Raw genomic sequence first — 26,987 nt, 5'->3', positions numbered from 1 at the left:
ATCCACTTCTGAGTATGGTAAAACAGATGGCGCAGATTGTGGTCCTCACAGTGAGTTTTAAAAAGGCCGTTTCAGCCAGTGTTAATAAAACCTGAAATAATTTGAAATGTACACGCGTCGCGAGCATCCTGTATGTTTCACTGATTCTCTTCCGCAACAAATAAATGTTTACGACGTGGAGCAGCATCAAGCCGTTCCGCGCGAAAGTTACAAATGACGCGGATCCGCGTCAACCACAGCGAACCTGTTTAATACAGTCAAAATTAATCACTGTTATAACCCAGTAAATAAAATGACTGTCACTCATTTAATCAACATTAATTTTAATCAACATCTATGTATTAAATCAGGGGCTTGAATAAGTATCTTATCCAATTATGTCAGATTTCTGTACGGTATGGAATAATACAAGTTTATTACATTTTTCGTTAAAAAATTACGTACGTAAATAATTGTATTGTCGACGGAGGATTAAGGGAAAAGTAAAATATATAATGTAATGTTGACAGAAAATAGAAACTAACTCAAATTCGTAGCAAGTGTTAGTAAGGAGAAGTTGCATAAACATCCACGGTCTAGTTGTCACTAATATCAGAACCTCGATTATCCAAATCTGCGGTACTTTACCATGGACTTTATTTCATCTGAATAAAACAATCCACAGCACCGTTCATCGTACAAATCATCAGCATTTAATCTAGCACTTGAACTACCTAAGAAACTATTATCCGAACACTCATGTTTCCTAATTCATTCGGATAATAATCTGCTTCGCGCAGTTCTTTTTTTCTCGCGAAAAATGACTAATTTAAAGAAGATCCATGTAGTAACAAATGGAAGATTTCAAAGAGTTATCGCTGAGATGTCGCACAGTCGGGGAATTTACTCCAAAAACGCGGAAAAAGTCATTTTATGAAAATATTTCCAGTTCAAAAACTTTGTTTACTACTACTTAATTCAACATATGCTTATTGTTTACTATAATTTTTTGTACCACTTGTTCGTTCTCAACATGAACACACCTGCAAAACGGTCCATCCCAAACAATACGAAACTGTTCATATTATCTGTAATTGTTTTATTTATTTTAATTAAGTGACGAGTAACAAAATTTTATACACTAAGTATGTGCTTAAATTATAACCTTTTCTTAGTTCTATCTAATTAAGTATATTCAATTTTTATTTAATTTTTTAATTATGGTTACAGCAAGTTGCAGTGTTCGTTTTCGTCACATTTTAAAAGTAGAGTCATATCTCCTTTCTAAAATAGATTGATATATTTTATAATTTTTTAATCATTTTCCATGCACTAGTTGCTACTCTGTTCTTCATGAATTGTCTATTAATATAACACTTGAATATTCAATATCTGTATTTTATAATTATATTTTTGTCCGTAAATGCTGTTAAAAAATAGATCCTGTGGACAATTCGATATTCACAAGTACACATACACGATGTCTTATCATTATACATGTATGAGAAAGTTGAATGTAAATCCGTGATTTCAGTCAGAAAATGCTTTTCACCGCGTTTTCGGGGTAAAATCCCCGCTGTACGACGTCCGGTCATCGTTCGAATGTGAGAGCCGAGTGTAGAGGAGCTATCTGGAGGAAAACCGCGGCTCAAATAAAATTCCTATTAACGACAAATTCGCCGTAGAAGGTAGTGGGAGAAGGGTTTGAAGCAGTCACGAAACGAAAGGGTGGACGAGTTCTTTCAACTCCCCTTATCGGTCGTGGCCACATGTACGGTTTCCGAGCAGAAGCGACTAGAAATAAATCTGACTAGGCTGTGGTTGCACGGAGTGCTATGCCCCTCGACGCGGTCAGTGCTTCCCGCTCCCCAGACGCTGAAAAAGAAGTTGAATAACATATCCCAGATACTTATGCCATCTTATATAGGTCGTGAAGACCTGTTCCGCAGTGCTTCGTCGATTCTTTTCCTTTTCGCGACCGAGCATTTCGCGGCAGCTTCGTCCAGAAGACCCCTTTGATCATTAAAACAGAGTTAAACAAGCTCGTAATTATTTTAACCATTAGCCTCACTGAATTCTTTGAAGATTGTTCATTCTAGAGAACTTATTAAAATACAGTTAAATAAACTTATTGGCGGGAAGGTTCGAAAAGTCACACGATAGATTCGATTTTGAATTAGCGGCGATTCGTGAATAATATGAATTGAATGAATAATTAAATTGTTCGGTTACTGACTGTGCCGCGAAGAGAACAGCTCGAGCAAATTTTAGCGTCAGGTATCTATTATTAAAATAGCATCACTTCGTTGAATGGAGGCACTCTATATTACGATCTAGATTAGACTTTAATACGTTGATTGATGTGGAGCTTTTGTAAAGACAGTGCTCCTTCTATGATATCGTTGTTCTTTAAACGTAATTTCCAAATCACAGCAGTGAACGTATTAATAAATAAAGTGTAGCTTAAACATTGATTCACCAATTTATTAGAACATCGTCTTAGACAACACGTAGCATTCGACGAGATAGCAATTTAGAATAGCGTTAGAGTCTCCTCACATTATGTACAACCGCTTTTTTACACGTCACCCACTCGAACACATGAAGCAGACAGGTAGGAAGTACAATGAAACATTCACGTTTTTAGCGATTTCCGATCGAACGTCTACGCTGCGATGTGTCCGGCAATGCTTTTCAGATTATTCAGTTTTCCTGTGACGGCCGGTTTTATCCTCGATCGCGTACCTACGTTCGCGTGTGTCGATCGGAAATCGCTCGCAAATACACGACAAAAATATACGCGGCCTGGCTATGCATGCCCCGCCGTTTCCAAATACTAATCGGAGCAATCCGTCTCTATTCACAGAAAGCAGATCTGGCGGTCGGCTCGATGACCATCAATTACGCTCGCGAGAGCGTGATCGACTTCACGAAGCCGTTCATGAACCTCGGTATTTCGATCCTTTTTAAGGTAAGAAACAGAAATAAAGGGCCGCTGGAAATTTCGCCGTTGCTAGCGTAAATCTGTCCGACAATTATCCACGCGGAAAGATGAGAAATTCAAGCAGGGTCTAAGGGATTCTTTGAGCTGAACAAAGTACCCGTTTAATCCAAGCCCGAATTTACGATTCTCGACGTTTCAGAATTTCTAATCTTACTTGTATCATGCTCGGACGGTGAATAGTTGCCATTAGTTATCCACAATAATTGGCTGACGAAATTATTTGGTCAACGTTGAAAGTCATTTTTACGCTGGTATAATATTCAGAAGTATATTCACAAATATTCAAAACGTTCAGAATTTTACACTGTTATATTGTTTCATAGTCTGAGATAAGTATTAGCGCTGAAGCCATAAGCAGAATTCTAGTTTCATTATAGTTTCTCGTTTATCTGCTAATTTATGTACAGTTAAGTTTACTCATTTCAGCTGCTTCTTTTATTTTAAGTATTAACCCTTTGCACTCGAGTGGCGCCTCTAAAGCGCCAATGAAAATTGTTATATAATTAACAAAATAATGTTGATGTCATTATGTTCCCTTCTGTTGAATGCATAACAGTTTTACGAGTCACGAGGCTCAATATCATATAGCAAATTATACTGAGTACTATACTACAGCTGGTCAAAATAGCAATTTTTGGATCTAAGCTTAAAATGACTTCGAGTGCAAAGGGTTAACAGATATTCTCATACAGTCATGAACAAATGTGTTAGATTGTTGCAAATAAAATAACCGTTTCTGAATTTTTAAGGTTAGTATGTTAGATAAAGTATACAAAAATTTGTTGAAAAACTGCAATTCGATGGAACGAACATTTTTCATCCTCTCAGTTGCCGTTCTTGCAAAAGTTCCTTATATACATTGTCAATTTCTTTACGAACCGGTCTTTCTAACATCTCAATCAAATTGAACTCGCTCAATCCAATTTCGAATATGACATTCCGTTTTAATAGCTGCCCGAGTTCCACGTATATTTGTCCACGATTGTAGGTGGAAAGTGATATGCTTCACTCCGTCAGTTTATGTTAGAACTGTCTCTACCGCGTCCCTGTATTGATCTAAGCTAACTTTAACGTAGTGTTTTGAGTCTGTATTTTGTTATTACTGTTCTACAAAGCATGTTAAAAATATTTTTTATTTCATTTTATTGCTTCGAAATTTGCGGACATTGCGGATAATATGAACTTCCTTGCATTTCTTTTTGTGCGTGAAATGCGAAATCAATAATAAATTTGTTATATAGAATAGACTGTAGAAACTTAGGAAAAGATATAAATAGTTCTAATTATATCTTTGGTATTTTATTTTTCAAAAATATGGAAGGAAATTCATACGAATTATGGAAAAATTCAAAGCAATTTCTTAAAGCATATATTTTCACAATTGAACAAAGATTAAAACTAGAGTGAAAGAAACTTTTGCATTATGTTATTATAGCTAACACATTAACGCAACAGCCCCTAACACTGCGTGCCCATAAATTACATATTCTCTAATATTAGCTCGTATTGTATATATTTACATTATTCTGTAATTCGTGCAGCGATCGTTTCACTGAATTACCTCAGATACCATATAAATTACCGTTCAATTCGAACTTCTTGGCGCACCAAAGAAGACAATTCTCTTTACGAGGTTTCATTGTCATCGGAGCTCCGAGTTTTTATTTAATTTTCAAGAACACAGTGTCCATAGCTGAATTTCAATTACATCGCGATGGTCCAAGTTTTCTTGCAAGGATTTGCTGATCCGAGGCTCGGGCTCTTATTACTTAATTAGCAGAATTTAAAGTTAAGCTTTCTAGAATTTTATGAATTCCCTTCGTCGGATTTCTCTACGGACATTCGCTAAATTCTCTATATTCTTTATATTAAATTCAAGTACTGAGCGTTTCATTGGAATCGCAATTTCTCAAACTGTGGATATACTATTTCCAACAAATTATGTTTATGCACAATGATTCACGATGTAGTAATTAGTTTAAACATTCAAATTAAGAAATTGCTAAAATCATAAAATCTGCTCAAGTTCCTTTAAAAATAATACCTTCACGGAGTAAAACAGGGAGTGGGATATTTTCTCAAGCATTCGACAAATTCGGAATCTTTGCTGAATATTTTGAAAATCGTGCCACCAACACTAAAATAAAAGGTTCACCTGTAAAACTACTATCACGTTGCACCTCGTTCCTCGTTCTCGTTAATTGCGTTCGCCCATTATCGTTACATTTTTTCAAATATAAGTCCTCTCCGATCAAAGTGAAATATAAATTTCATCTCCCGACGTTCCCGTAGAACGCAGCGGAACGTACCGATTCATCGTAGCGTGATGTAAAATCTAGAACAATCAGATGATATTAAATCCACCAATACTTTCGCAAGTTCAACGGGGAGCCGTTTCATTTATGCTCGTCGCGGACCTCCGGCGATATTCCTTTATTCGGCGAGAGATCGACTAGATTGACGGAGAGAATGTTGTTGCTGGGTAACTAGACGCGCAAGAATAACAGCGACCAGCTATAATGAGGACAGGATTGAATGGCGGAGACAAACGGCCGCGTTGGATCCTAAATAAAATTTTGTAGACGCTCGTGCTTCTCAAGGTTTCAGGTTCGTTTCCACGTTTCGCCTCCTATTTGCGCCGGGTATCGATAGAAAACTCAATCGGGCGTTTCGTTCGGCCAAATTTACGAGACGACTGTGCCAGTTCCACTTTTCCCTCGTTTCTCTCCGCTTCACCCGCCACCCCCGCGTCTCCGCGCTTCCTACGATTTTTTTACGGGAATAAGAAACGAGCGCGCGCGATCTTTCCTGAATCTATCATCGGAACGAGCTCGGCAACCGAAACAAAAAAACAATAGACGATGACTGATTATGCGGCAGTCGCAGTTCCGAGAATACTTTATTGGATCGCGATCTAGGGTAAAGATTGGCGATATGGAACACTCGATCTCGAGGGCTTGCCAAAAGAGGGGGAAATTTCTTTTTATGGAACTTGTGCCGGGGAACGACGATTATGCTCGTATACTTTCGTTTTGAAAAATTCGAACGTTCGGAAATTAATATTTGATATTGTCAATTGAGAAATACGGTTTTCAATTCACCACACTGCAACGCTTAATTAGTGTTACTCGAATATTATTATTAATTATGGAAGAATCAATCGTTTCTACCTTTAATAATTATTTCATTAACTGCATCTATAATCTTGAAATTTATAGAAAGAAAATTCTATGTAAAGTAAACCGTCCTTTTCTCTAACATTGTTTTTCATTACCCGAAACAAATGTAGCATTTCACGTGTTTCAGTTTTGTAAAACACCCTGTACATTATTATTAAACGAATATTTGTGCAAGCGATTCAAAAACATTTTGTACAAGCACTAATAATATCCGATCTCGTATCTCTGAAACTAATCGTGAATTTAATCGTATCAGATTTCGATATTATGATATCGTACAAACATAATGGTACATTTTTACGCACAATGAAACAGCAATTAAACTGATCCGGCTTTCAATGCAATAATTAATAATTCACTCGGAATTCGTTTCAATCTCGTGGCTTCTCGCGGTTTCACCTCCTCATCGTTTCCATGGAATTAATTAATAGTTCATTAATAACACTCTGCGAGCGCAGCTACGAGAAAAGCTATAATATCGCATCGCTTAAAAGCAACGCGGTCGATTATTTATTAGCAGCGTTCAAAAATTTCCTACGTTAAACGTTACAATTTAAAGTACTAATATACACGTATGTGTACCTGCGTGCAACGGTGCACGAAATTGAATTTTCAAGAGCGATAGATTTACGCTATTATTATGCATCCGAGGGAAAAATACGAAAATCGTCGTGTGTGAAAAATGAAACGTTTTGATAATAAAATTAAGAACGCGGAGGTTGGATTCACCCGAGGCGGCTGCTATAAAACCTGATTTCAGAGTTTATAAAGCTCGGTTTAATTTTACATAGGCTCCTTGCAAAAGACTAGTGTCGCGTGTAATGGCATAAAAGAAACGTATTGAATATTTTAGAAGACGATTTTTAAAGAATACGGCGCGATAATATACTTTTTGATTTGAAAGATCGTTTTTAGTATTTCAAGCTTCTCTTCGTAGATTTATCGTGGATTTCAGACCATGGCGTTCTCGTGAATTGCACTCCGAAGTCGTAGGAAGTCTACCGAACGCAAGAAAACGAACAAAGACAATTCTTTCGAAGTTTTAAACGATTCTCGTGGATCGAGGGTCTTCTCAATATCTGGGCCAGCAATTAATGTCAACCAGCGAACTCTCTAATTAGTGTAATGCTACCGCTTAATTGCAATCCGCGTTGCCACTGTCTTCGGTCCTAGTATCCTTTAATTATTCGATGTCGTAATTGATCATCCATCCGGTAGGATGCGGTACACCTGTCGTCTCTCCATCAAAGCTCTCTGAGGAACGCTGTATGAAACGATTAGAGAGTATCTCATATTTGCGATATTAGCATACTCGATACTTTTACTTTCTGGAAACGAAAGCGTGACACGAGAATTTTCCTTATATTTAATACGATCAGGTTTATTGATGGCTGCTTAACTCCTTGCCGTACTATTTTCTTTTTAGTTACAAGAATGTGAGCAATATTTATTCCATTTGTCTACGTTTACTTAAATGGTTAAATACTGATGACAAGAGGGCAGAATTTTATTCCGGCATAAAAGAACGGAATAACATTTATTCTTAACACTATATTAATAGAAATCTCTATGACGGTTCAGACTCGTCAAAATATGGCAAGGAGTTAAGAGAAACAAAATGATAGCACATTTGCGTTACCTTCAAATCACACGACTTCGCCGACATTGTTTACGTACCGACGTATTGATATCACCGACAAATGTTCACATCGGCTCTCGTTTCTCCGCAAATGTTATTATTGACGTTTAGAGCCCCTGGCAATACGGAACCCGTTGAAATCACCGACATCGCATTTCACTGACAGTATTCATTCACCGGCACGTTTTCATGTTTGACAATCATATCGCTGTTTAGGTCTCCGACAATTATGTCATCGAACACCGAGTTTTACTAACAATGTTTCTATCTATGTCGTTGACGTCTACTGCGTACTATCAGGCTATGTTACGCATTAAATATGTATCTGTTAATGAAGCTAATAAAATTTATGATATATTATGTATTTTTTTATTATTGATTATATGAATAAAAAAAATTATAAATACAACAAATAGTTTACAATATCGTTTGTATTGTAGTTCTTATATGAAGTAAATATAACAAGTAAACATTATCGATTCGAGATCAATGAAATGACCTTCGATGAATCTAGGTGTCGTAAAATGACTGTTCAGGAATCTTCGTGTAGGTTAGGTGATTGTCGGAGATCTAAACGTGTCGGTAGAGTAATTGTTGAGCATCCAAATATGTCGACGAATCAATACTGTCGGCGAAATGCTATGCCGATAAAATCGTGTCGGTGAAATGATCATATCAGCGAAGTAACAGTAACCTTTCGATACCTGGGAATACTATCTCCAGGGTTCGATATCTGCTTCTATAGAATCAAAGTCCATTGAAGATTGAAAAGATACAAGTTCGAGTTCTTTTTCGATCAATTTTGCGCCGACACCTACGAATGATCACGCGCCACTGATTAGATTGCCTAAAATTCGGTGTCAATAAGGCCGATAACTATTCAGTGTCGAGTACTCGTACCGTTAGGACGTATCTGTTTACAGTGTGCGAGTGCCGAAGCAAATTGATGATAGACAAGTGCCGTTACTAAGTGTATGCTAATGAGTGCCTTTATTTGAAAAATAGTGTGCAAAACCGATGAGTGGTGGTAGTAACCACCCAGAGGAGATGATTTCTGAGTACAGGGATCACTCCTCTAACTCGCAAACACAAAAACTCCAAGAAACCCAACCGAATCCAGAATCAAATCGAAAATCATACGCTTCAATGGTCACCAATAACAGCTTTCCAAAGAGAGACCAAGCCATAACCATGGAATCAATTGAGGGAACACCAGTTAAAGAATATGCATACGCAATAGGTAAAATAATAAGCTCTAACGCTATTAGATTTATCTCAAGGATCTCAAATAATAGAATATGTATCTACCTAGACTCGAAAAACACTGTCACAGAACTCATAAACAAGCAACCCAGAATCACCGTCAACAATACCCACGTGGAAATAAAACCTCTAATTACGCCATCTCAACGTATCATATTATCGAATGTATCACCAACGATCCCACATGAAATTATTGAAAAGATTTTCAAACAAAACAACGTCAGAATGACATCAAAAATATCATTCCTAAGAGCAGGTCTCCAAGAACCGGGCTATACACACATTTTAAGTTTCAGAAGACAAGTGTATGTAAACCAAGAAGATACAGGAAAAATTCCTGAGTCATTCACTGTTATCCACGACGAAACACAATATAGAATATTCGCCACCACGGACAAATTAAATTGTTTCCGATGTAATCAAGAAGGACACGTAGCAAAAGTATGCCCGAAGAATGTCGAATCTACCACAAGTAGTACAGACACAGAAGAGGAAACAATAACCAAAGACCTAAGCGAAGGCATCCCCACTCAGGAACCACTGTTAGAGCCGACTAAACTGCCACAACAAATTACGGATACAAATACAGGTTGTAAACGAGCTCTCTCAACGTCAACGGTAAGTTCCACGTCCATCAAAATTACCGACGATTTCAAAATCCCGACAGCTAGCCAAATACCCATCAAAGAAAAACGTAAAAGAATAAAATACGACTCGAAAAATGTAATTGAGGATGCGCTCAAACCAGCAGAAGACATAATAAACAACCCACAAGAAAATTTCCCATTAAATTTCATCCAACTATGCAGCTTCTTAGAGAAGGCATTTAAATCTAAAAATCCCACTGAAATAGCGCTCGAACATACTCAAGACATACCAGCACTAATTAAAATGCTGAAAAGAATCCACCCTAACTTAAAAGAACAAAGCATCAAAAACAGAATACACAGAGTTGGAAAAAAACTTACAAACGAATTACCACCAGAAAAAAAAATGCGAGATGAAAATCAACCTTTAAGCTGTACACCAGTATCAACAGATTGCGAATCCGATATCGAATGTATCGGATATTCGATATCGAAATATTCAACCAAATAGATCTACGACACATGACGATTACCATCCTGCAATGGAACTCAAACGGATATTTCCGCCGATTACCTCAACTACAAATACTACTTGACAAACACCAACCTGACATTGTATGCCTCCAGGAAACAAATTTTAAACCCCTCCAAACAATAAAAATCAAGAACTACACAATATACACTAAGAACCGAAACTCCCCAACTGCAAGTGGAGGAGTGGCCACACTAATAAAAAACACTATGCACAGCGAACAAATCCAAATCACCTCCAACATCGAAACAGTTGTAACAAAAGTATACACACACCCGAATATACACATCAGCAACGTATACATCCCTAATAGTTATCAACTAAATGAAATAGAATTAAACAATTTACTCGACCAAATACCCAAACCATTCATCACTGTGGGAGACTTTAATAGCCACAACATGCTTTGGGGTTCAGAAAAAACCGACACCAGAGGAAGAACATTAGAAAAAATCATACTTGAACAAGATTTAATCCTTCTAAACGACCTAAAACCAACGCATTTCAGCATAGCAAACGGAACATTCAGCACAATTGACCTATCTTTCTGTAGCACAAATATTGCCCTAAATTGTGAATGCAATACCATGTCAGATCTAAATGATAGTGACCACTTCCCCATATTAATAAAAATCCACACAAACCAACCAGAAAACCACGATGAACCAACTCCGCGATGGAAACTAGACTATGCGGACTGGGAAAAATATCAACGACTAATTGAAACAGACATTCTACCTCTGGACACACTTACCAACTCTGATCCAAATAACATAGAAAACTCAATTAAACAGCTGATATCCATTATGAAACATGCAGCAGACAATTCCATACCAAAAACAGCACCAAACACAAATAGAAAACACAACACAGTTCCCTGGTGGAACAAAGAGTGCGAAACAGCAACGAAGGAAGCCAAACATGCATTCAACAGACACAAGAAACATCCAACAACCGAAAACCTAATAAAATTTAAAAAACTCAGAGCAATAGCGAGGAAAACAATAAGACAAAATAAAAAACAGTCCTGGCTAGACTTCCTAACATCATTGAACAGCACCACTCCTACCAAAATCATATGGAACAAGCTTAAAGCAATCCAAGGCTCTTCTTACAAAAAAAACATTACTGCCTTAATCATGCCTGACCATTCAACAACAACAAAACAGGACGAAATCGTAAACTTACTAGCCGAAACTTTTGTTAAAAACTCAAGTGATCAAAACTACGACAAAGAATTCATATCCCACAGAGCGAACCTATCAAACACCATAACCGAAAAAACTTCTACGATCAGCGCTAATGACATCGAAATACTAAACGAAGAATTTAAACTAGATGAACTAACGGATGTACTCCAAAAATGTAAAAATACCAGCCCCGGACCTGACGGTATACCAAATAAGTTTATAAAGCAATTGCCCCGTAACGGCTTAAAAATTCTGTTAAAAATTTACAACTCAATATGGAAAAATGGCATCTTCCCAGATATGTGGAGAGAAGCTACAGTCGTCCCGATCGTTAAACCGGGAAAAGACCCTACATCACCTGAAAGCTATCGCCCCATATCCCTTACCAACACGCTATGCAAAATAATGGAAAAAATGATCAACAACAGACTCCGATGGATTCTTGAATCTAACAAGATAATCTCTCCATTTCAAAGTGGCTTCAGAGCCCTTCATTCCACTATGGATCAACTTATTAATATAGAGGCACACATACACGACAGCTGGATAAACAAACAACATACGGCATTGATCTCAATGGACATTGAAAAAGCATACGACATGGTATGCAGAAAAAGAACCCTAACCATTCTAAAAAAGCTAGGACTCCAAGGAAATTTATTCAAATTTATAGAAAATTTCTTACTGGAGAGACGATTAAGGGTACGAGTTAAAAACACACTATCGAAACTTGTAACAATTCAAAATGGACTACCCCAGGGTTCTGTAATCAGTGTTACCCTATTTTTAATTGCAATAAATGACATCCTCTCAACAATATCCGCACCAGTTAAAGCCTACTTATTTGCAGACGACATGACCATTTTATACCAAGGAATAAGTGCAGCTACAACACAATCTATATTACAAGACACCCTAAATAAACTCCAAAACTGGGCAATCAAATCAGGCACCAAATTCTCCAAAACTAAGACCAAGTATATAATTTTCTCTAAAAAACACAAGACACCAAAAATTAATTTATTCCTTGGAAACACAGAACTCGATCAGGTAAACTCGCTTAAAATCCTGGGTATGACATTTGACAGCAAACTCACATGGCAACCACACATTACCAACCTAAAAACAGATTGCATACAACGCTTAAATATTCTAAAAATAACAGCAGCAAATACTTGGGGAGCAGATTATCAGGTGCTAATACACACGTATAAGGCAATCATCAGAGCCAAGATAGATTATGGTTCAATCATCTATAATTCAGCTTGCAATACCACCCTCAAGAAACTAGATAGCATACACAATACGGCTCTAAGAATCGCAACAGGAGCCTTCAGAACAAGCCCAATTCTAAGTGTACTAGAAGAAGCAAACGAACCACCCCTCAGTTTTAGGAGAAAATTACTTAGTACTTCTCAGGCAATAAAAATTTCGACAACCCCAGATAAGCCCGTATACCTAAAAACATTTACAACAAACTGCCTTATCACTAAGTATACAAAAAAGAAACATTCAAGCAAACCATATTACTACAGAATACATACATATGAAGAAGAATTAAACACCAAATTAACATCCACCATACCTCGAAGACTTCCAACAATTCCACCATGGACAATCCAACCAATAGAAACAAACACTGAACTATTACTCCATGCAAAAGGAAACACAAATCCTGAAATATACCGCTCCTCAATGGCAAAAATTCTAAATAACCATAAAGACTATATACTTATATATACCGACGGCTCCAAATCGGAATCTGGAACTGGATATGCAGTAGTAACACCGGAATCAATAGTTAGAATCAAACTTTCCAACGCAACATCAGTACTCTCAGCCGAACTAATGGGTATAAACCATGCCTTTAAAATAGCACACGAAAAATCCTATCAACGTACTGCCATATTCACCGATTCCTACAGTGCAATAGCAACATTAAATAATAAAATAACAAATAACGACACCATCCTCAATATCATAGAAATCTACCAAAAAATTACATGCAAAGGAAACAAAATAAAGATCATATGGATCCCATCTCACGTCGGCATCCCTGGCAACGAAAGAGCTGACCAAATAGCCAAAGAAGCAACAACATTAACACCGCCAAATGATGACCAAAATTTACACATGGAAGACATGATAAAAACAATCAAAAGCCAGCTAACACAACAATGGGAAACTACATGGAAACAAACAGCTCCACTCCATATAACTAACATTACAGAAAAATTTTTCAATAACTATCAAATGACGAGTACACTACCCAGGAGGGACCAAGTAGCGATTACCCGCATCCGAATTGGTCATTCCAGATACACAAACTCATATCTGCTAACTAAAGAACCACCCCCACAATGTGAAGAATGCAACACCCAAATGACAACGGACCACCTAATCTTAAACTGCCGAAAATACAATTCTCTGCGCACCAAACACAAACTAAACCCACTGCTCAAGGATAACATGAACAGCAACAAAATCAAGGACTTACTAAAATTTCTGAGAGAAACAGGTTTAATAAACAAAATATAAGGTCTAAAACTAGAAGGTCGCTAATAGCCTTGCAGCTGATGCGACGTAAAACTACTAAAGAAAAAAAAAAAAAAAAAAAACCTTTGGATATGTGAAATAAACAACCGCGTCGATAATGAAGGAAAAATAACAAAACGTTTACGGCATTGAAACCAAAAACGAAATAAAAGTAACAGACATTGATGTGTGCGATTTCAAAATTCCATTAATAATAAACTATAGCGGCTTAAAGAATTAGAAATTCAAATTAAAAACGAAATAAGAAAAATGAAAGGTACATTGATAAATCTATATGTGATTTCAAAATTCCATTAATAATAAACTATAGTGGCTTAACGAATTGAAAATCGAACTGAATACGAAATAAAAGTAAGAGACAATAATAAATCTGTGTATGATTTCAAAATTATATTAATAATGGACTATAGAGGCTTAAAGAATTAAAAGTTCGAACTAAAGACGAAATAAAAGTAAGATACAATGATAAATCTGTGCGCGATTTCAAAATTCCATTAACAATAAAGTATAGAGGCTTGACGAATTAAAAACGGTGAATTTTGTATTAGCGAATGTTCTCGAACTTCTCTGTATACGCGGATGAAGTATCGATGCATTCTTGAACGAAGAAAAAGCGTGGTTAACGGAACGAGAATAACTTCCGTTCAATTGCTTCCAAGATCATAACTTCCGTGATCAACAATGAAGCGTGACAAAAAATAGAGCCCACCTCGTAAATTCTGCTTGGTAGACAGAAGAGATTACGTGCCAAGCAAAATTTCGATATCAAGCCACGTTGTGGATCAAATGCATAGCAGAATTTACGAGAAGCGCGTAAATGAGACGGTGTAGCGTTGTGTATAGCGTATTCCTCGCCGCGAGAAACGACGAAAATGATGCACATTATGCGTCCGGTCGTTCGTAAACTACAAATTTTTGTAATCTCAATCGTTTTGCTATTATATTTCCCCTCGATCATCGTTACGAACGTAATTTATGGCTGTGATCGTTGAGTGCCGTTGTAAAAATCATCAGTTCGGAATATTCACAAAAATTTGCTTTTTTTCAGGTTACAACAATTGTAATAAAGCTAAAATGTCTTCCGGTGGTTAGAACAAAAACAATTATACCTACCGTTCTTTATCTAAGTAAATAAGAAAATAAGAAATATACAATATTCGAACGATTATCACGAAAACGGAGCACCGGATGAAAAAATGTTACACCAAAATATTTTCTTCTTTTTTGATGTAGAATCACCCCCTGTCCGGTTGTACTACGATTTCCGGGACACCCTGTATATGTATGTATAGTCGATATCCGTCAAACGTGAATCGTGATTCGCGAATCGCCGGGTGAAAGAGGGCTAACGCGACGCTCCCGACGTCGTTGTCTAAGGCTAAGCGTCCTATTTCGCAGTCAAGAAACAACGCTCGCGTCTTGCCGGCATTTTCTGAAAGCCGTTGTGGGTCTGCTGGAGATTAAGGGCAAACAATAAACGTCTCTCCGCGCTTTTCAATTTCGGAGCGGCAACGTGTACACACGTTATAACCAACACAGGAACGATAACCAACCCTTTGTTAGGCGTGATTTACTAGCAGCATTTATGAGCCGACCGATCCAATGTAATCGTTCTCCGCTGGCCGAATTGAATTTGAAATCGATGCCAATACACAAACAGAGGATAATCAACGACAAATGAACAGTTTCGCAAAAAGGTTCTGGGCATCGTATGATTGATTGAAAGCTTTACGAGTCATTTGCTTGCGTTGAACGCGTACCGCAGATACGAGCAAACGTACGTATATTTTGGTAATGCGTAATTCTTCTTGTTTACATTTTAAATGCAATCTTATATACGTTTAAGCAAATGTAGAAAACGCAGAAGTGTTTATAAGCATTATGAATCGACTCGGTACTATAAAAAGTTTGTTCGCTAAGTCAAATATTAACCCCTTGCCGTACTTTAACGAGTCAGACTCGTGACGGTGATTTATAACAATAAGCTGTTAGGTACGAATGTTCATCCGTTCCTTTAAGTAGGAATCAAGTTTTATTCTCTTGTTACTAATATTTAAACATTCGAGTAGATGCAAGCACACGATATGTTATAAAATTCTTTTTTCTTCTAAGAAATTAGCGCGATCGAAAAAATTCTAATCATAGCAGTTGTAAAGAAAATGGTACGGAAAGGGGTTAAAAATGCTGTGAAATAAATACGAAATATTTCAAACGAATTAAAGTCAGTAATCAAATCGTGAGGCTAAAGTGATTTAATTACAATGTACATAATGATCATCGTAATAAAATACATATACTATTAATTACTATTAGTTACTACTAGTACTGTATTGTACTATTGCTCGAGAAGGATATAATAGTTTGTTCCCTGCTATGTTATCGCTAAATAATTAACAGCTGCGTATGTTTACTAATTAGGCTTGTATTCCCAAAGCTTGTGGAAGGCTCAAAGATGGCATTTATAGAAAAGTATTATTTCATTACGTCGGCGTTATAATTGACACGTAAAGTGATTCGCAGGAAATGAAATTCCAGGTACCGACCAGTCACCCGGCTCGTCTCTTTTCCTTCATGAACCCGTTGGCCATCGAGATCTGGCTGTACGTTCTGGCAGCGTATGTCCTCGTATCCGTGACCATGTTCGTGGTAGCGCGATTCAGCCCGTACGAATGGAACAATCCGCATCCCTGTCACGTGGGCTCCGAAGTTGTCGAGAACCAGTTCTCACTAGCCAACAGCTTCTGGTTCACTATCGGCACCCTGATGCAGCAGGGCAGCGATCTCAACCCTAAGGTAATTCAATGGCTTCTCGGCACATTGGCTACCTGCGTTTCCAAAGGCTGAATCATCAGAATTTATATATTTATTTGAAAATGTTTTCAAATTCGTATCTCTACTTTACGGAAACATTTTAATAGCGCGTGAGCACGTAATAGCATATACAGTGAGTCAAATAAAGTATTGGCATAACCAATTTTGTTTAAATATCTTTAAACCATAAAGTAATCTATTAACATTCACTACACGTCAAGGAAAACAAGGGGAATGGTTATTGTACAATGTACCAAAACAACTCCCTACACCGCCTCAATCACCGAATATTAACACGATAGCAAATCTTTGGCATATTCTAGATTTAAAAGTACGAAAAAGGGAAATTAAAAATAAAAATGATCTCAAAACGACGCTTTTAGTAGAGTGATCTAACATTTTATCGAAAATTATGCAAAAACTTATCGTATCGATACCTAATCGATTACAGGCCGTAATTAAGGGTAAAGGAATGCACAACAAATAATTAAGTAAGTTTAATTGTACACTTCTACAGTTGCGTGACCAATAAACTAGTCGACGTGAAGAACAAGGAGGATCGATCGCTAACAATGCAGCCGTATAATTTATCAGATTATGCTATTCTAAATTCCTATTCTTTATGCTGATATTTATATACTATGTACTGAAATGACTATTTAATAATGTATGTAGATAAACTTTCATTATCTTAGCGTGTTTCTGATTCTGCAGAGCAAAGTCGATTTTCATTTGCATATTGACAGTAACTAAATATTTATTTAAATGTATAAAAATCAAAATTTATTTATAAACATCGAAACTTATAATTCTGCCGAGAAGATTAGACTTAATTCAAAATAAACGTAATTACTGCTGTATAGGATTTTTGAAACTGTGCAGACTTTTCACTCATATTAATTAACCCCTTGCCGTATTTTGACGTGTCTGGCTCGTCGTCGACATTTCTATTAATATCTTGTCAATTATAAATGTTACTCCGTTCTTTTAAGTCGGAATAAAATTCTGTCCCCTTGTCATCGGTATTTAACCATTTAAGTAAATGTAGACAAATGCAATAAACATTTCTCTTTTTCCTTCTAAGAAATTATTATAGTAGAAAAAGTGCTCATCTTTCTAACTGTGTATAAATAAAATAGTACGACAAGGGTTTAACATCTATTGGTGTCGAAAAGAATCAATTGTTGACAGATACGTTTACACAGAGTTTGTCACGATGGTTATTGCGATTGATTATCAGGCAGCCAGCACGCGGATTGTCGGCGGCATTTGGTGGTTCTTCACTCTGATAATCATTTCTTCGTACACTGCGAATCTCGCGGCTTTCCTCACGGTCGAGAGGATGATAACGCCGATCGAGAACGCCGAGGATCTCGCTGGTCAGACAGACATTGCGTACGGAACCCTCGACAGCGGAAGTACCATGACTTTCTTCAGGGTAAATGAAACAATTCTTCAGTGTAACATCGTTTGTACTTGCATACAATCGAAGACGTTCCCAGATATCTAGTTTTGGAATTTTTATGCAATTTCAGTAAGAAAATTATTAACGTAATGATTTCTTCCGGACTTCGGACGTTAGATTGTTGAATTATTGAAATAAAATATTAAGTTAAGCGAAAAGGTCTGCAGTCATTACAGAGTATAATATTCAAATTCAATAAATTGTTGCCATTTTGCGCGTAACTAGAAGATTTCTCTTTCGTTCAAATTGCTTTGTTTACTTGCAAAAGAAGTTGAAATGACTCCATTCAAGTGTTAGAAGTTACAAAATTTTAACATCAATATTATAAGTCCTGAAATACCATCATTTTAGTCGATGTTTGTAATGGTTTCGGAAAAAAGAACAACTTGTAATACATTTTCTGAAGCATTCTATAAATTCAAATAATTTCAAGGGATTTCTAATCTTGTATACGCACGCATGCTCGAAAGGACTCGATGATCGAGACATACAAGAAAATGTGGCGGTTCATGGAAAACAAGAAACCATCGGTGTTCGTGCCGACATACGAGGAGGGCATCCAAAGGGTCCTCCAAGGTGACTACGCTTTTCTGATGGAATCGACCATGCTGGATTATATCGTGCAAAGGGACTGCAATTTAACGCAAATCGGCGGACTTCTTGACAGCAAGGGTTACGGAATCGCCACGCCGATGGGTAAAGCGTTATTTTCGTCTATTTTTCAACGTATCGCGCACGACATACAATCACAAAGCCTCTTCTAAATGTTTTATACAGGCTCACCTTGGCGAGACAAGATATCCCTGGCAATCCTGGAACTGCAAGAGAAGGGCGAGATACAGATGCTGTACGACAAATGGTGGAAGAGTCCTGGCGACACTTGCATGAGGACTGAGAAAGGGAAGGAGAGTAAAGCGAACTCTTTGGGAGTGGACAACATAGGTGAGCTCAGCTGAATCAAACAATTGATGTTATATTGCAATTTTAATTTTAGGATTCTGATTTTAGAAATTTTAGAAATATTTTGAAATTCAATTGTACGACATGGTCCACAAATTACACATTGCAAAACCTATCCTGAAACGTATTATTCTTTCGAATACGTGTTTCATAATTTCATCTGAGATAATTGTTCAGAAATTATCTAAATTAAATATCAAGTCTCGATTTCGCATCGCAAACAGTAGAGTTTCCGTCAGCCCTCCAAGATTTCCCATTATCTTAAGTTTTCGTGGGCAAATATATGTGCGATTAGACGATGTTAATAAACTCCCAGATATCTTAGAGTTCAAAATATGCCTTAAACTGCTCTAAGTATGCCTTACATATGTCTGAAATATACCATACATCTGCCCTGAAACTACATCAAATCTACCCTAACACTACCCCATATATGCTGTAATATTTTTCTATACTATCTTAAAAGTGTCGTAAGAGACCCTAAATATGTCTTACCATTGCCCCAAATCTGCCCTAAATCTGAAACAAAGTTATGTCAAATCTTCTATAAAACTATCCTAAAATTCCAAAATAATTCTACATCGTCCCTAAATCTTCTCTAAATGTAACCTAAATCCGGTCTAAATGTGGCCAATATCTGCTCCAAATATGCCCTAAGTGTGCCCTACAACTGTTCTAAGGGTAGATCCCCTAGAACTGTCGCAAATCTGCTCCAGGCGAAAGGTAAAAGTCGAATATCGCGTCGCGTGTTTCGGACGATTGCGGAAAAAGATAGAGACCGCAAGTATAGTAAAGTAAAACATTGCTTGTACATTGGCTGTCGGTGTGAGTCGTTATCCTGACATTGTACTGTCTTGCTCACTCGCTACTTCCTCTCTTTGTCATTGATTACGCAACAAATCGCTGCATTATCTCAATTCATGAGCCGCGTAGTCCCCGAATATGGTTCTCGAATTTTTCAGTTTACTGCAATGAATATCTCGATTGTTTCGATTCTCTTCTATGTACCTCCCTTCAACCCTATCGCGTTAATTGCGACAGGTTAAATGAATATTCCGGAGAACAATGTCCTACGCAAGAGCAGGACAATCGAATTTTTACGTTTGCTTGAGGATGAACATCTTCTGTTGTCTCGTAGGTGGAGTTTTCGTCGTTCTACTGTGCGGCCTGGCGTTCGCCGTGCTGATCGCTATTTTCGAGTTCTGCTATAATTCGAGGAGGAACACGCCGGCAGAGCGGGTGAGTCGAACCGGATGATAATGAAGATACGAAACAAGAAACGTAAATTGCAATAGCACCATCCGAGTTCAACGAATCGTTCAATAAACGATTCGTTCACGGAAAGATGAAACGCTTTCTCATAGACGAGTACGACACGACGCATGAACTTAGGAATTGCATGATTTTTCGTTACTTTTGTTCCATTTGCATCGCCGTGGGCTTTTTCAACGCAGCATGAACTCATCTTCCACTGAAGCATGCCGGCAGACCACAAGCGCACGAAGCTCAGTCGTGAACCAAGGTCCGTTTTTTCAAATTTCACTTTGTCTCGTCGTTAATTTTTCTTCGCTGTCCTATGCAGCTGCTGTTTTTTCACCTGTCTCGCGCTCCACCGCGTCGTTAATTTTGTCTGCTCGTTGATAACGATTTTTAACGTTTTAATTCCGAACGATATTTCGGAATCGTTCAAGAATTTTTAACAGTACAATATTTTTGTCCAGTGTCGGAGCTGTTACGTTTAGCTGTATTACGATTACCTATATTTTGAAGCTTCATTTTTTTACTTTGCGAACAATACGCGATAATACAGCAAAATGTAAGTAAAATTGGGCTTGAGGGGGATGTTGTGATAAAAAAATAAGTGCCATTTTAATACATCAGAATATGATATTTATTGTTCGTTTTCAGTTAATATATTCGTAAAAAGCATTTGAAAAAAGTTTCTAATTGATCATAAATGGTTTTTAATCTACTGAGATATATCGTTAACTTCTCTTTTGAAATACTCGTGAAACATTCAACGTTATCTAATGCAATTCTAAAATTGCAGATTAAAAATTAGCAGACTAGCTGCTATAGTAGTACACTTCATCCTATCTCTAACAATATCTGGATAATATGAACTACCTAAATAAATTAAAAACTTTAATCTTTCAATCAATGGTCTATCAGTAAGTGTGAATGACGGATAAAAAGATTAACACGGTAAAGTCAACCCTAACCAACCCTTTCAGCTTTTAGTTTAAACATGTCTTGTGACCAGGTCTCGCATAAGTTTATACGTAGACTGCGAACTGTATGCTTTTATGACAGAAACAAGTTGATCAAATGCGAAGCACCAAGAGTATTTAAAAAATTTCATACAACTGCCATAAGTTGTGCCTTTCCGAATCTGAAAAGACATGCACTACTTCCAAAAACTTAAATTTCGAAATATGCTTATACTATGATTATAGCTAAAATATTGTATCATTGATTTTCTCAATGCTTATAGTTGTATACGTTATAGTTTTATAGTTATATACGTGATCTTGTAAATAAAGGACGCAAAAATAATTCTGTAACAGCCGCTGGAAAGTTGAGATAACACAGTTTGTGTACTGCCTTACCATTGCGTCAATTTGACGTAATCGTAGAGATTGGTACCCTACACAGAAAATTTCGAAATTCGAAAGCGTAGAAGAAAATAAATTTTGACAAATATTCGTCTCGCTAAATGATAATCTAGCAAATTTAGGATAATTGTAATTATGTGTAGCAAGAGATAAATCTAACCGATTTCCAAATTTTTCTATGTGAAATTGAAAATGCGTCAAATTGTCGCGCTTCGTGAACCTAGCGTTAATAAAACCAAAAATAGAAAGTCAAAATTTACGAGACAAATTATTTCGTATTCTAAAAGTCCTGGTAACATCCAGTTTGTTCTATGTATTACAATCAAAATGAATTTCAGAGCTCGATCAAAAGTGTGCGAGCAACGCGGCGCTGAAAGTGTTAACTGTTGCTCGAGTCGATACGTTATCGTTGTTGCTTTGAATTCAGAGAGCTCCAATATCGACGCCAACCGGTTCCGGTTCTCTACAAGGGATCTCGCAGTCGGTGCAACAGCAACAACAGCAACAACAAACGCCGCAGCAGCAACAACAGCAACAGAACCAGCAGCAAGAGTCGCTGTGCTCGGAGATGGCTCGGGAACTGTGCCGCGCGTTGCGCTGCCACGCATCGTCGAGACGCCGACGCGCCTGCGAGAAGTGCACGACGCACGTGATCGGCTATCCGCAGGACAACCCCACTGCCACCCCCTTAAACGGGATGCGATCCCAGGTATAGCACAGACTCAACTTGCAACTATCATTTTTCCTCATTATTTGGAATCGTAACTGCCTCGTTTTCACCTCGAAATGTGACGCCAAGGGCATCGTATCGGACCACTTTTTCCCACACGTGTTGCCGCTGGTCAACCTCGATTTCAATATTTATTAATATGTTTTTATTTATGATATTTATAAATATTTAAGCGTATTAAACCCTTGTACTATAATAACGAATCAGACTCGTGATGAAGATTTTATGCAAGATCTAATGAATACGAATATTACTAATTTATTCTGCATCGAAATGAAAATATATTCTTCTGTCATCAAAGTATAGAAACGAAAGTATATAAAGACAATACAGAAAACAAAAATTGTTTTGTCCTATTAGGAAAATTATTAAGTACGAATAAGTGTTAATCGTCACAGCATGAAAGGAGCGATGGTGCAAGGGGTTAATTTTGGTGAAGCCGTATATGACAGTTTGTGGAAAAATGTTGACACATATCTTTTAAAAAATAAATAAAATCAATCTTCAAATTTGAGAAATTAAGGACGAAAAATACTTGTTTGTGGAAAATACACGATTTCTAATTGCATATTCTTTCACCTAAAATCGAATTTCAATAAATCGTCGATTTGAGAAATGTATGAAATGGTTCTGCAACTTTTTTCGCTAAATAATAATTCACGTAAATTTGCACGCGTAAAATGAATACCATAATAACAGATACGTGGTTTTAGCGAGTTTTTTTAATGAAAACATAATGCGTATTCGTTAACTATGCGGAGAAGAAATGTTTCATACTTACTTTTTGAAAAAATGAAAAAGTCACGTAAATTTGACTAATATAATCAAGTAAATAATTAATATAAATAATAGTATAAATAATAATTAATTTAATTATATTATAACGGAGATATTGTGCACAGTTTTTGTAGTATAATGGTAAACATACGATACCATAAGGATTCTCGTGGGTAAACATTCATGTTTACACAAGACAATTCCAGGTGGAATTGTTAACCTCTTGCTTGTTATCAATAACAGGGAATAGAACGGCCTATACCAACAGATATTATTATGTACACTTAATTAGTACACTTTCAATGCATCACTGTAGTCATTAACTCGGGATGCTTCTCCAATAATTCGTGATAAATGAAGTTGCATCATGGTGAATATAATTTTTCGTCTACCAATAACCGCTGATTAACCAGCTGAAATGCAATAAAATTAAATTATAATCATATCGTAACCTATAAAGCCGTACATGATTTATTAGCGATTTTGTTGATTAGACTTGATTGGAGGATCATTAGTAGTAAGCGCTTCAATAATTTCTATAATTATTACTATTTTAAATCTCCTTTTCGTTTCAAATACCTCAATGAATAAAATAAATTTTAATTAATATACAGATAATATATTCTGTTTTTAAATCATTAAAAAGAGGAGTTTTTACATCATTTTTATAAAAAGTAGTGTTTGGGAAAATATTTGTATATTTTCGACGTAAAACCTCTAAGAAAAAAAAAGAAAAAAAAAATTATTTTTAAAATATGCCGAAATTTTTTAAATATCTTTTTATAAATTTTAGTATGATATTTTGATATATTAATTTAGATATATATATTATTATGATTTTCAGTATGATATATATATTATTTAGTATTCCATTTTAGTATGGCAAGGAGTATCGAATAAATCAGTATATAATTAGTTTCTCTTTTATTAAAAATCTGTCATAATATGTCAGACTCCTTCTTGTATATATTGCATTAAAAGGATAAAAAGTCAAAAATAAAATAATTAAAAAATTTAAATCTATTTAGAAGAATCAAATATTCCGTATACTGTAATTTCAACTATAGATAACATGATAAAAGTATAAATGGGGAACGATCCAAGTCGAACATCAAAACATCTAGTTCTAAAACCAAACGTTAATCATTGAATATTAGCTCATGATCTTTTTACAGCTCATAAGATTAACAAGATGAATAACTAAATATCGTCGTTCTTGTTATTTTTTTTTTGTAAAATCCCACGTTCCATATGATCTAAACCAATGAAAGCATTACCTGAGAATTTGATTATAAAAGAATTATCTGAAAAAAATTCTCTTTGCAGAGAAGCAGCCTGGGTGTTCCCACGGTCGAACTGCCGCCACACATTCACATGCACCATCACGCACCACCGCCACCGCCGCCCCACGACTACGACGGTTCTTAGCCACGTGTTCAATGTAATTCACGTTTCTCACCTTTGCAATCACCGGGAGCGTAACTAAATGGCAAGGACAGGGGAGAGCGAACAAAGGATCATGAAACAAGTACAAAGCGCATCGAGTGGCACTGGACGGAAGAACTGCGAGAAGAGTGTTCGTTTTACTTTTTCTAGAGATCGACGGTAGAACACCGCCGCGAGTGTCACGTTGCGAAACATCACCAACATTGCACAATTCCTCTGCGGACGTACGCCGCTGCCCGGCGGAGGGCTGCGCTCCGCCGTCAACCGTGTCAATCCGCCCGCAGAGAGTTTTTCGTCTCTTCGTACTCTATCACAGAACTTGCACCGATAATTATCCGCACATCTTGGGTCACGATAGATGGGTCACGAGAATCGATTTCCTCGAGTCTGGAGTCTCTCGCGAGAAGCAAAGTGTAATTGACCAAGGAGATATAACTGTTTCGCGGTGACGATATTCTTTAACGTCTCGAGATTCCCGTGAAGAGATGCAGACTAAGATTTGCCGAATCGAAGATTCGAAACGCTTTCTCCAGAAACAAGGGTCCTCGGATTGAATAGAGAATAAGGTCTGAGCACAGCCGGGGACTATGTTCGCTGTTAGAACTTACGACGTCAGCATTCTCCGGGATGCTAATCTCGCGAATCCGTTGTATCTCGTTCATCGGTACACCCATCTCGTGGAACGCTCTTCCTTGGCACTCGTTCTGCATTTCTTCTGCAGTTTCTTACTTCCGTAGTAAAAACACAATGGAGTTATTTGTTGCAAAGACAAGCAAGATCTCGAGGAAATTGTGCCTTGATTAATTCCGTTGATTGAATGGCTACGGGTTTTTCCGTTCAAGCGATCATTGGGAAGAGGACGCTGGAATCTTGCGATTCGAACGGTTGCCAAGGTAATCGAAGATGTACGACTAGGAGAATTATACGACGCGCGAGAAAAACTACTCTTAAATTTCGTTTCTCATCGGAAATTTGGAAATCTTTATGTAATTTCCAGATAGATATTATCATAGCGTAGATAAGTGAGTGTTAAGTTTATGTCGCGAATTTTATACGTCGAAAAATGGTCAAATGAGGGTTGCGACAAGATTTCGTATAATTTTCAAAAGACGAGAATATCAACAAATATTAATCACGTAAATCAGGATGGAAAATGAATTATTAAGACTGGCAGGAACGTCGTTGCCATTGAACTCGCATTATTCCAGCATTATTCCAGCTCAAGAGACACTATCCTCGAGCGTCTGTTGGATCCTATTATTCTCTTTGCTTCTGCAACTAGGTTTCAGTCGATCTAATAGGCGAACTATTGTAATCTTGTAATCAAAGGAAAAGCTCCTCGGTAGTCTATCTTCTTAGTTGGCGACGAGATTTCGGATGCGAGTTCTCCCAGGAAATCGAAACAAAAAGAAGAATAGGCGACGGTCAACGGGTCGTCTAGAATCACGTATTTGCGTCCACGTAAGCGACAAACGTACACGTACACGCGCGCAGCAGACACACCCACTCACTCGTACACAACCAGCGAACACGAAGACACTATGTGTAAATACCGCGGCGGTACACGCGAAAGTAGAACGATTCAATGCGAAGTATTTTAACTAACGCGAGGCAAGCGGGTAAGTGTTTAGCGTTAAACAAGTACAACCAAGTAGACGTTTGGTGTCATTTAAAGTGTGTATATGCAGATAGACGGCGAATAAATTTAAGACATGATGACGGAGATCCATTTGGCTACTTTCTTTCCAATCGATTCTTCTTCAACAGACACCTGTTAAGATAATTATCAAAATCGAATGTCGATATCTTCCAATTGAAATAAAACACGAATTATTGGAAATGTGTTTATTTATTTTAACCTAAATTATTTGTAGAAATAAGTTATAACTTACAGTATAACTCGTGTGTCTTGTAAAGGGAGGCAATTTTAACTAGATGGATGATGGAATTTTTAAGCATGTTGTTTTTGCTATACGTACTTGTTTCATTGTAATTCTCCTTGGATATCTTGGTTTTACAGCAAGCATTTCTTCCAAAAGGATTTACTATTTTTGTAATAACTGCCAAGGAAGACAATTTTTTGATGATATTTAGGCATTCTAAAATAACACTACTCTAGAACACAAAACTATAAATCTGATACGATGATATTAATTGGTGAAAAATAATTTGAAAATCACACCTTAAGTAAATTGAAATTAAATGTAAACTTAAGACTTTTCGCACGACACCGTTTCTATCTGTTAAACATAGA

The 26,987-nt window shown here is 37.0% G+C and overlaps 1 protein-coding gene across 1 annotated transcript in view; it reads left to right on the top strand.

Annotated features, from left to right (window-relative positions):
• LOC144467996 (glutamate receptor ionotropic, kainate 2) overlaps positions 1 to 26,675 on the top strand; it is a 211,558-nt gene extending 184,883 nt beyond the window's left edge. Inside the window, exons 12-19 of the mRNA XM_078177070.1 lie at positions 2,846 to 2,950; positions 16,465 to 16,722; positions 17,981 to 18,178; positions 18,676 to 18,901; positions 18,983 to 19,147; positions 20,304 to 20,404; positions 22,208 to 22,489; positions 24,614 to 26,675. Of these exons, the coding sequence (XP_078033196.1) occupies positions 2,846 to 2,950; positions 16,465 to 16,722; positions 17,981 to 18,178; positions 18,676 to 18,901; positions 18,983 to 19,147; positions 20,304 to 20,404; positions 22,208 to 22,489; positions 24,614 to 24,715 (1,437 nt within the window). The 3' untranslated portion in view covers positions 24,716 to 26,675. The remainder of the gene's footprint in view (positions 1 to 2,845; positions 2,951 to 16,464; positions 16,723 to 17,980; positions 18,179 to 18,675; positions 18,902 to 18,982; positions 19,148 to 20,303; positions 20,405 to 22,207; positions 22,490 to 24,613) is intronic.
• The last annotated feature ends 312 nt before the right edge of the window (positions 26,676 to 26,987 follow it).

Source organism: Augochlora pura, chromosome 1, assembly GCF_028453695.1.
Source record: "Augochlora pura isolate Apur16 chromosome 1, APUR_v2.2.1, whole genome shotgun sequence".
In the NCBI taxonomy this organism is placed as follows: Eukaryota; Metazoa; Arthropoda; class Insecta; order Hymenoptera; family Halictidae; genus Augochlora; species Augochlora pura.
Note: the sequence above shows the minus strand (reverse complement) of the source record. Positions and strands in the feature narration are given on the sequence as shown.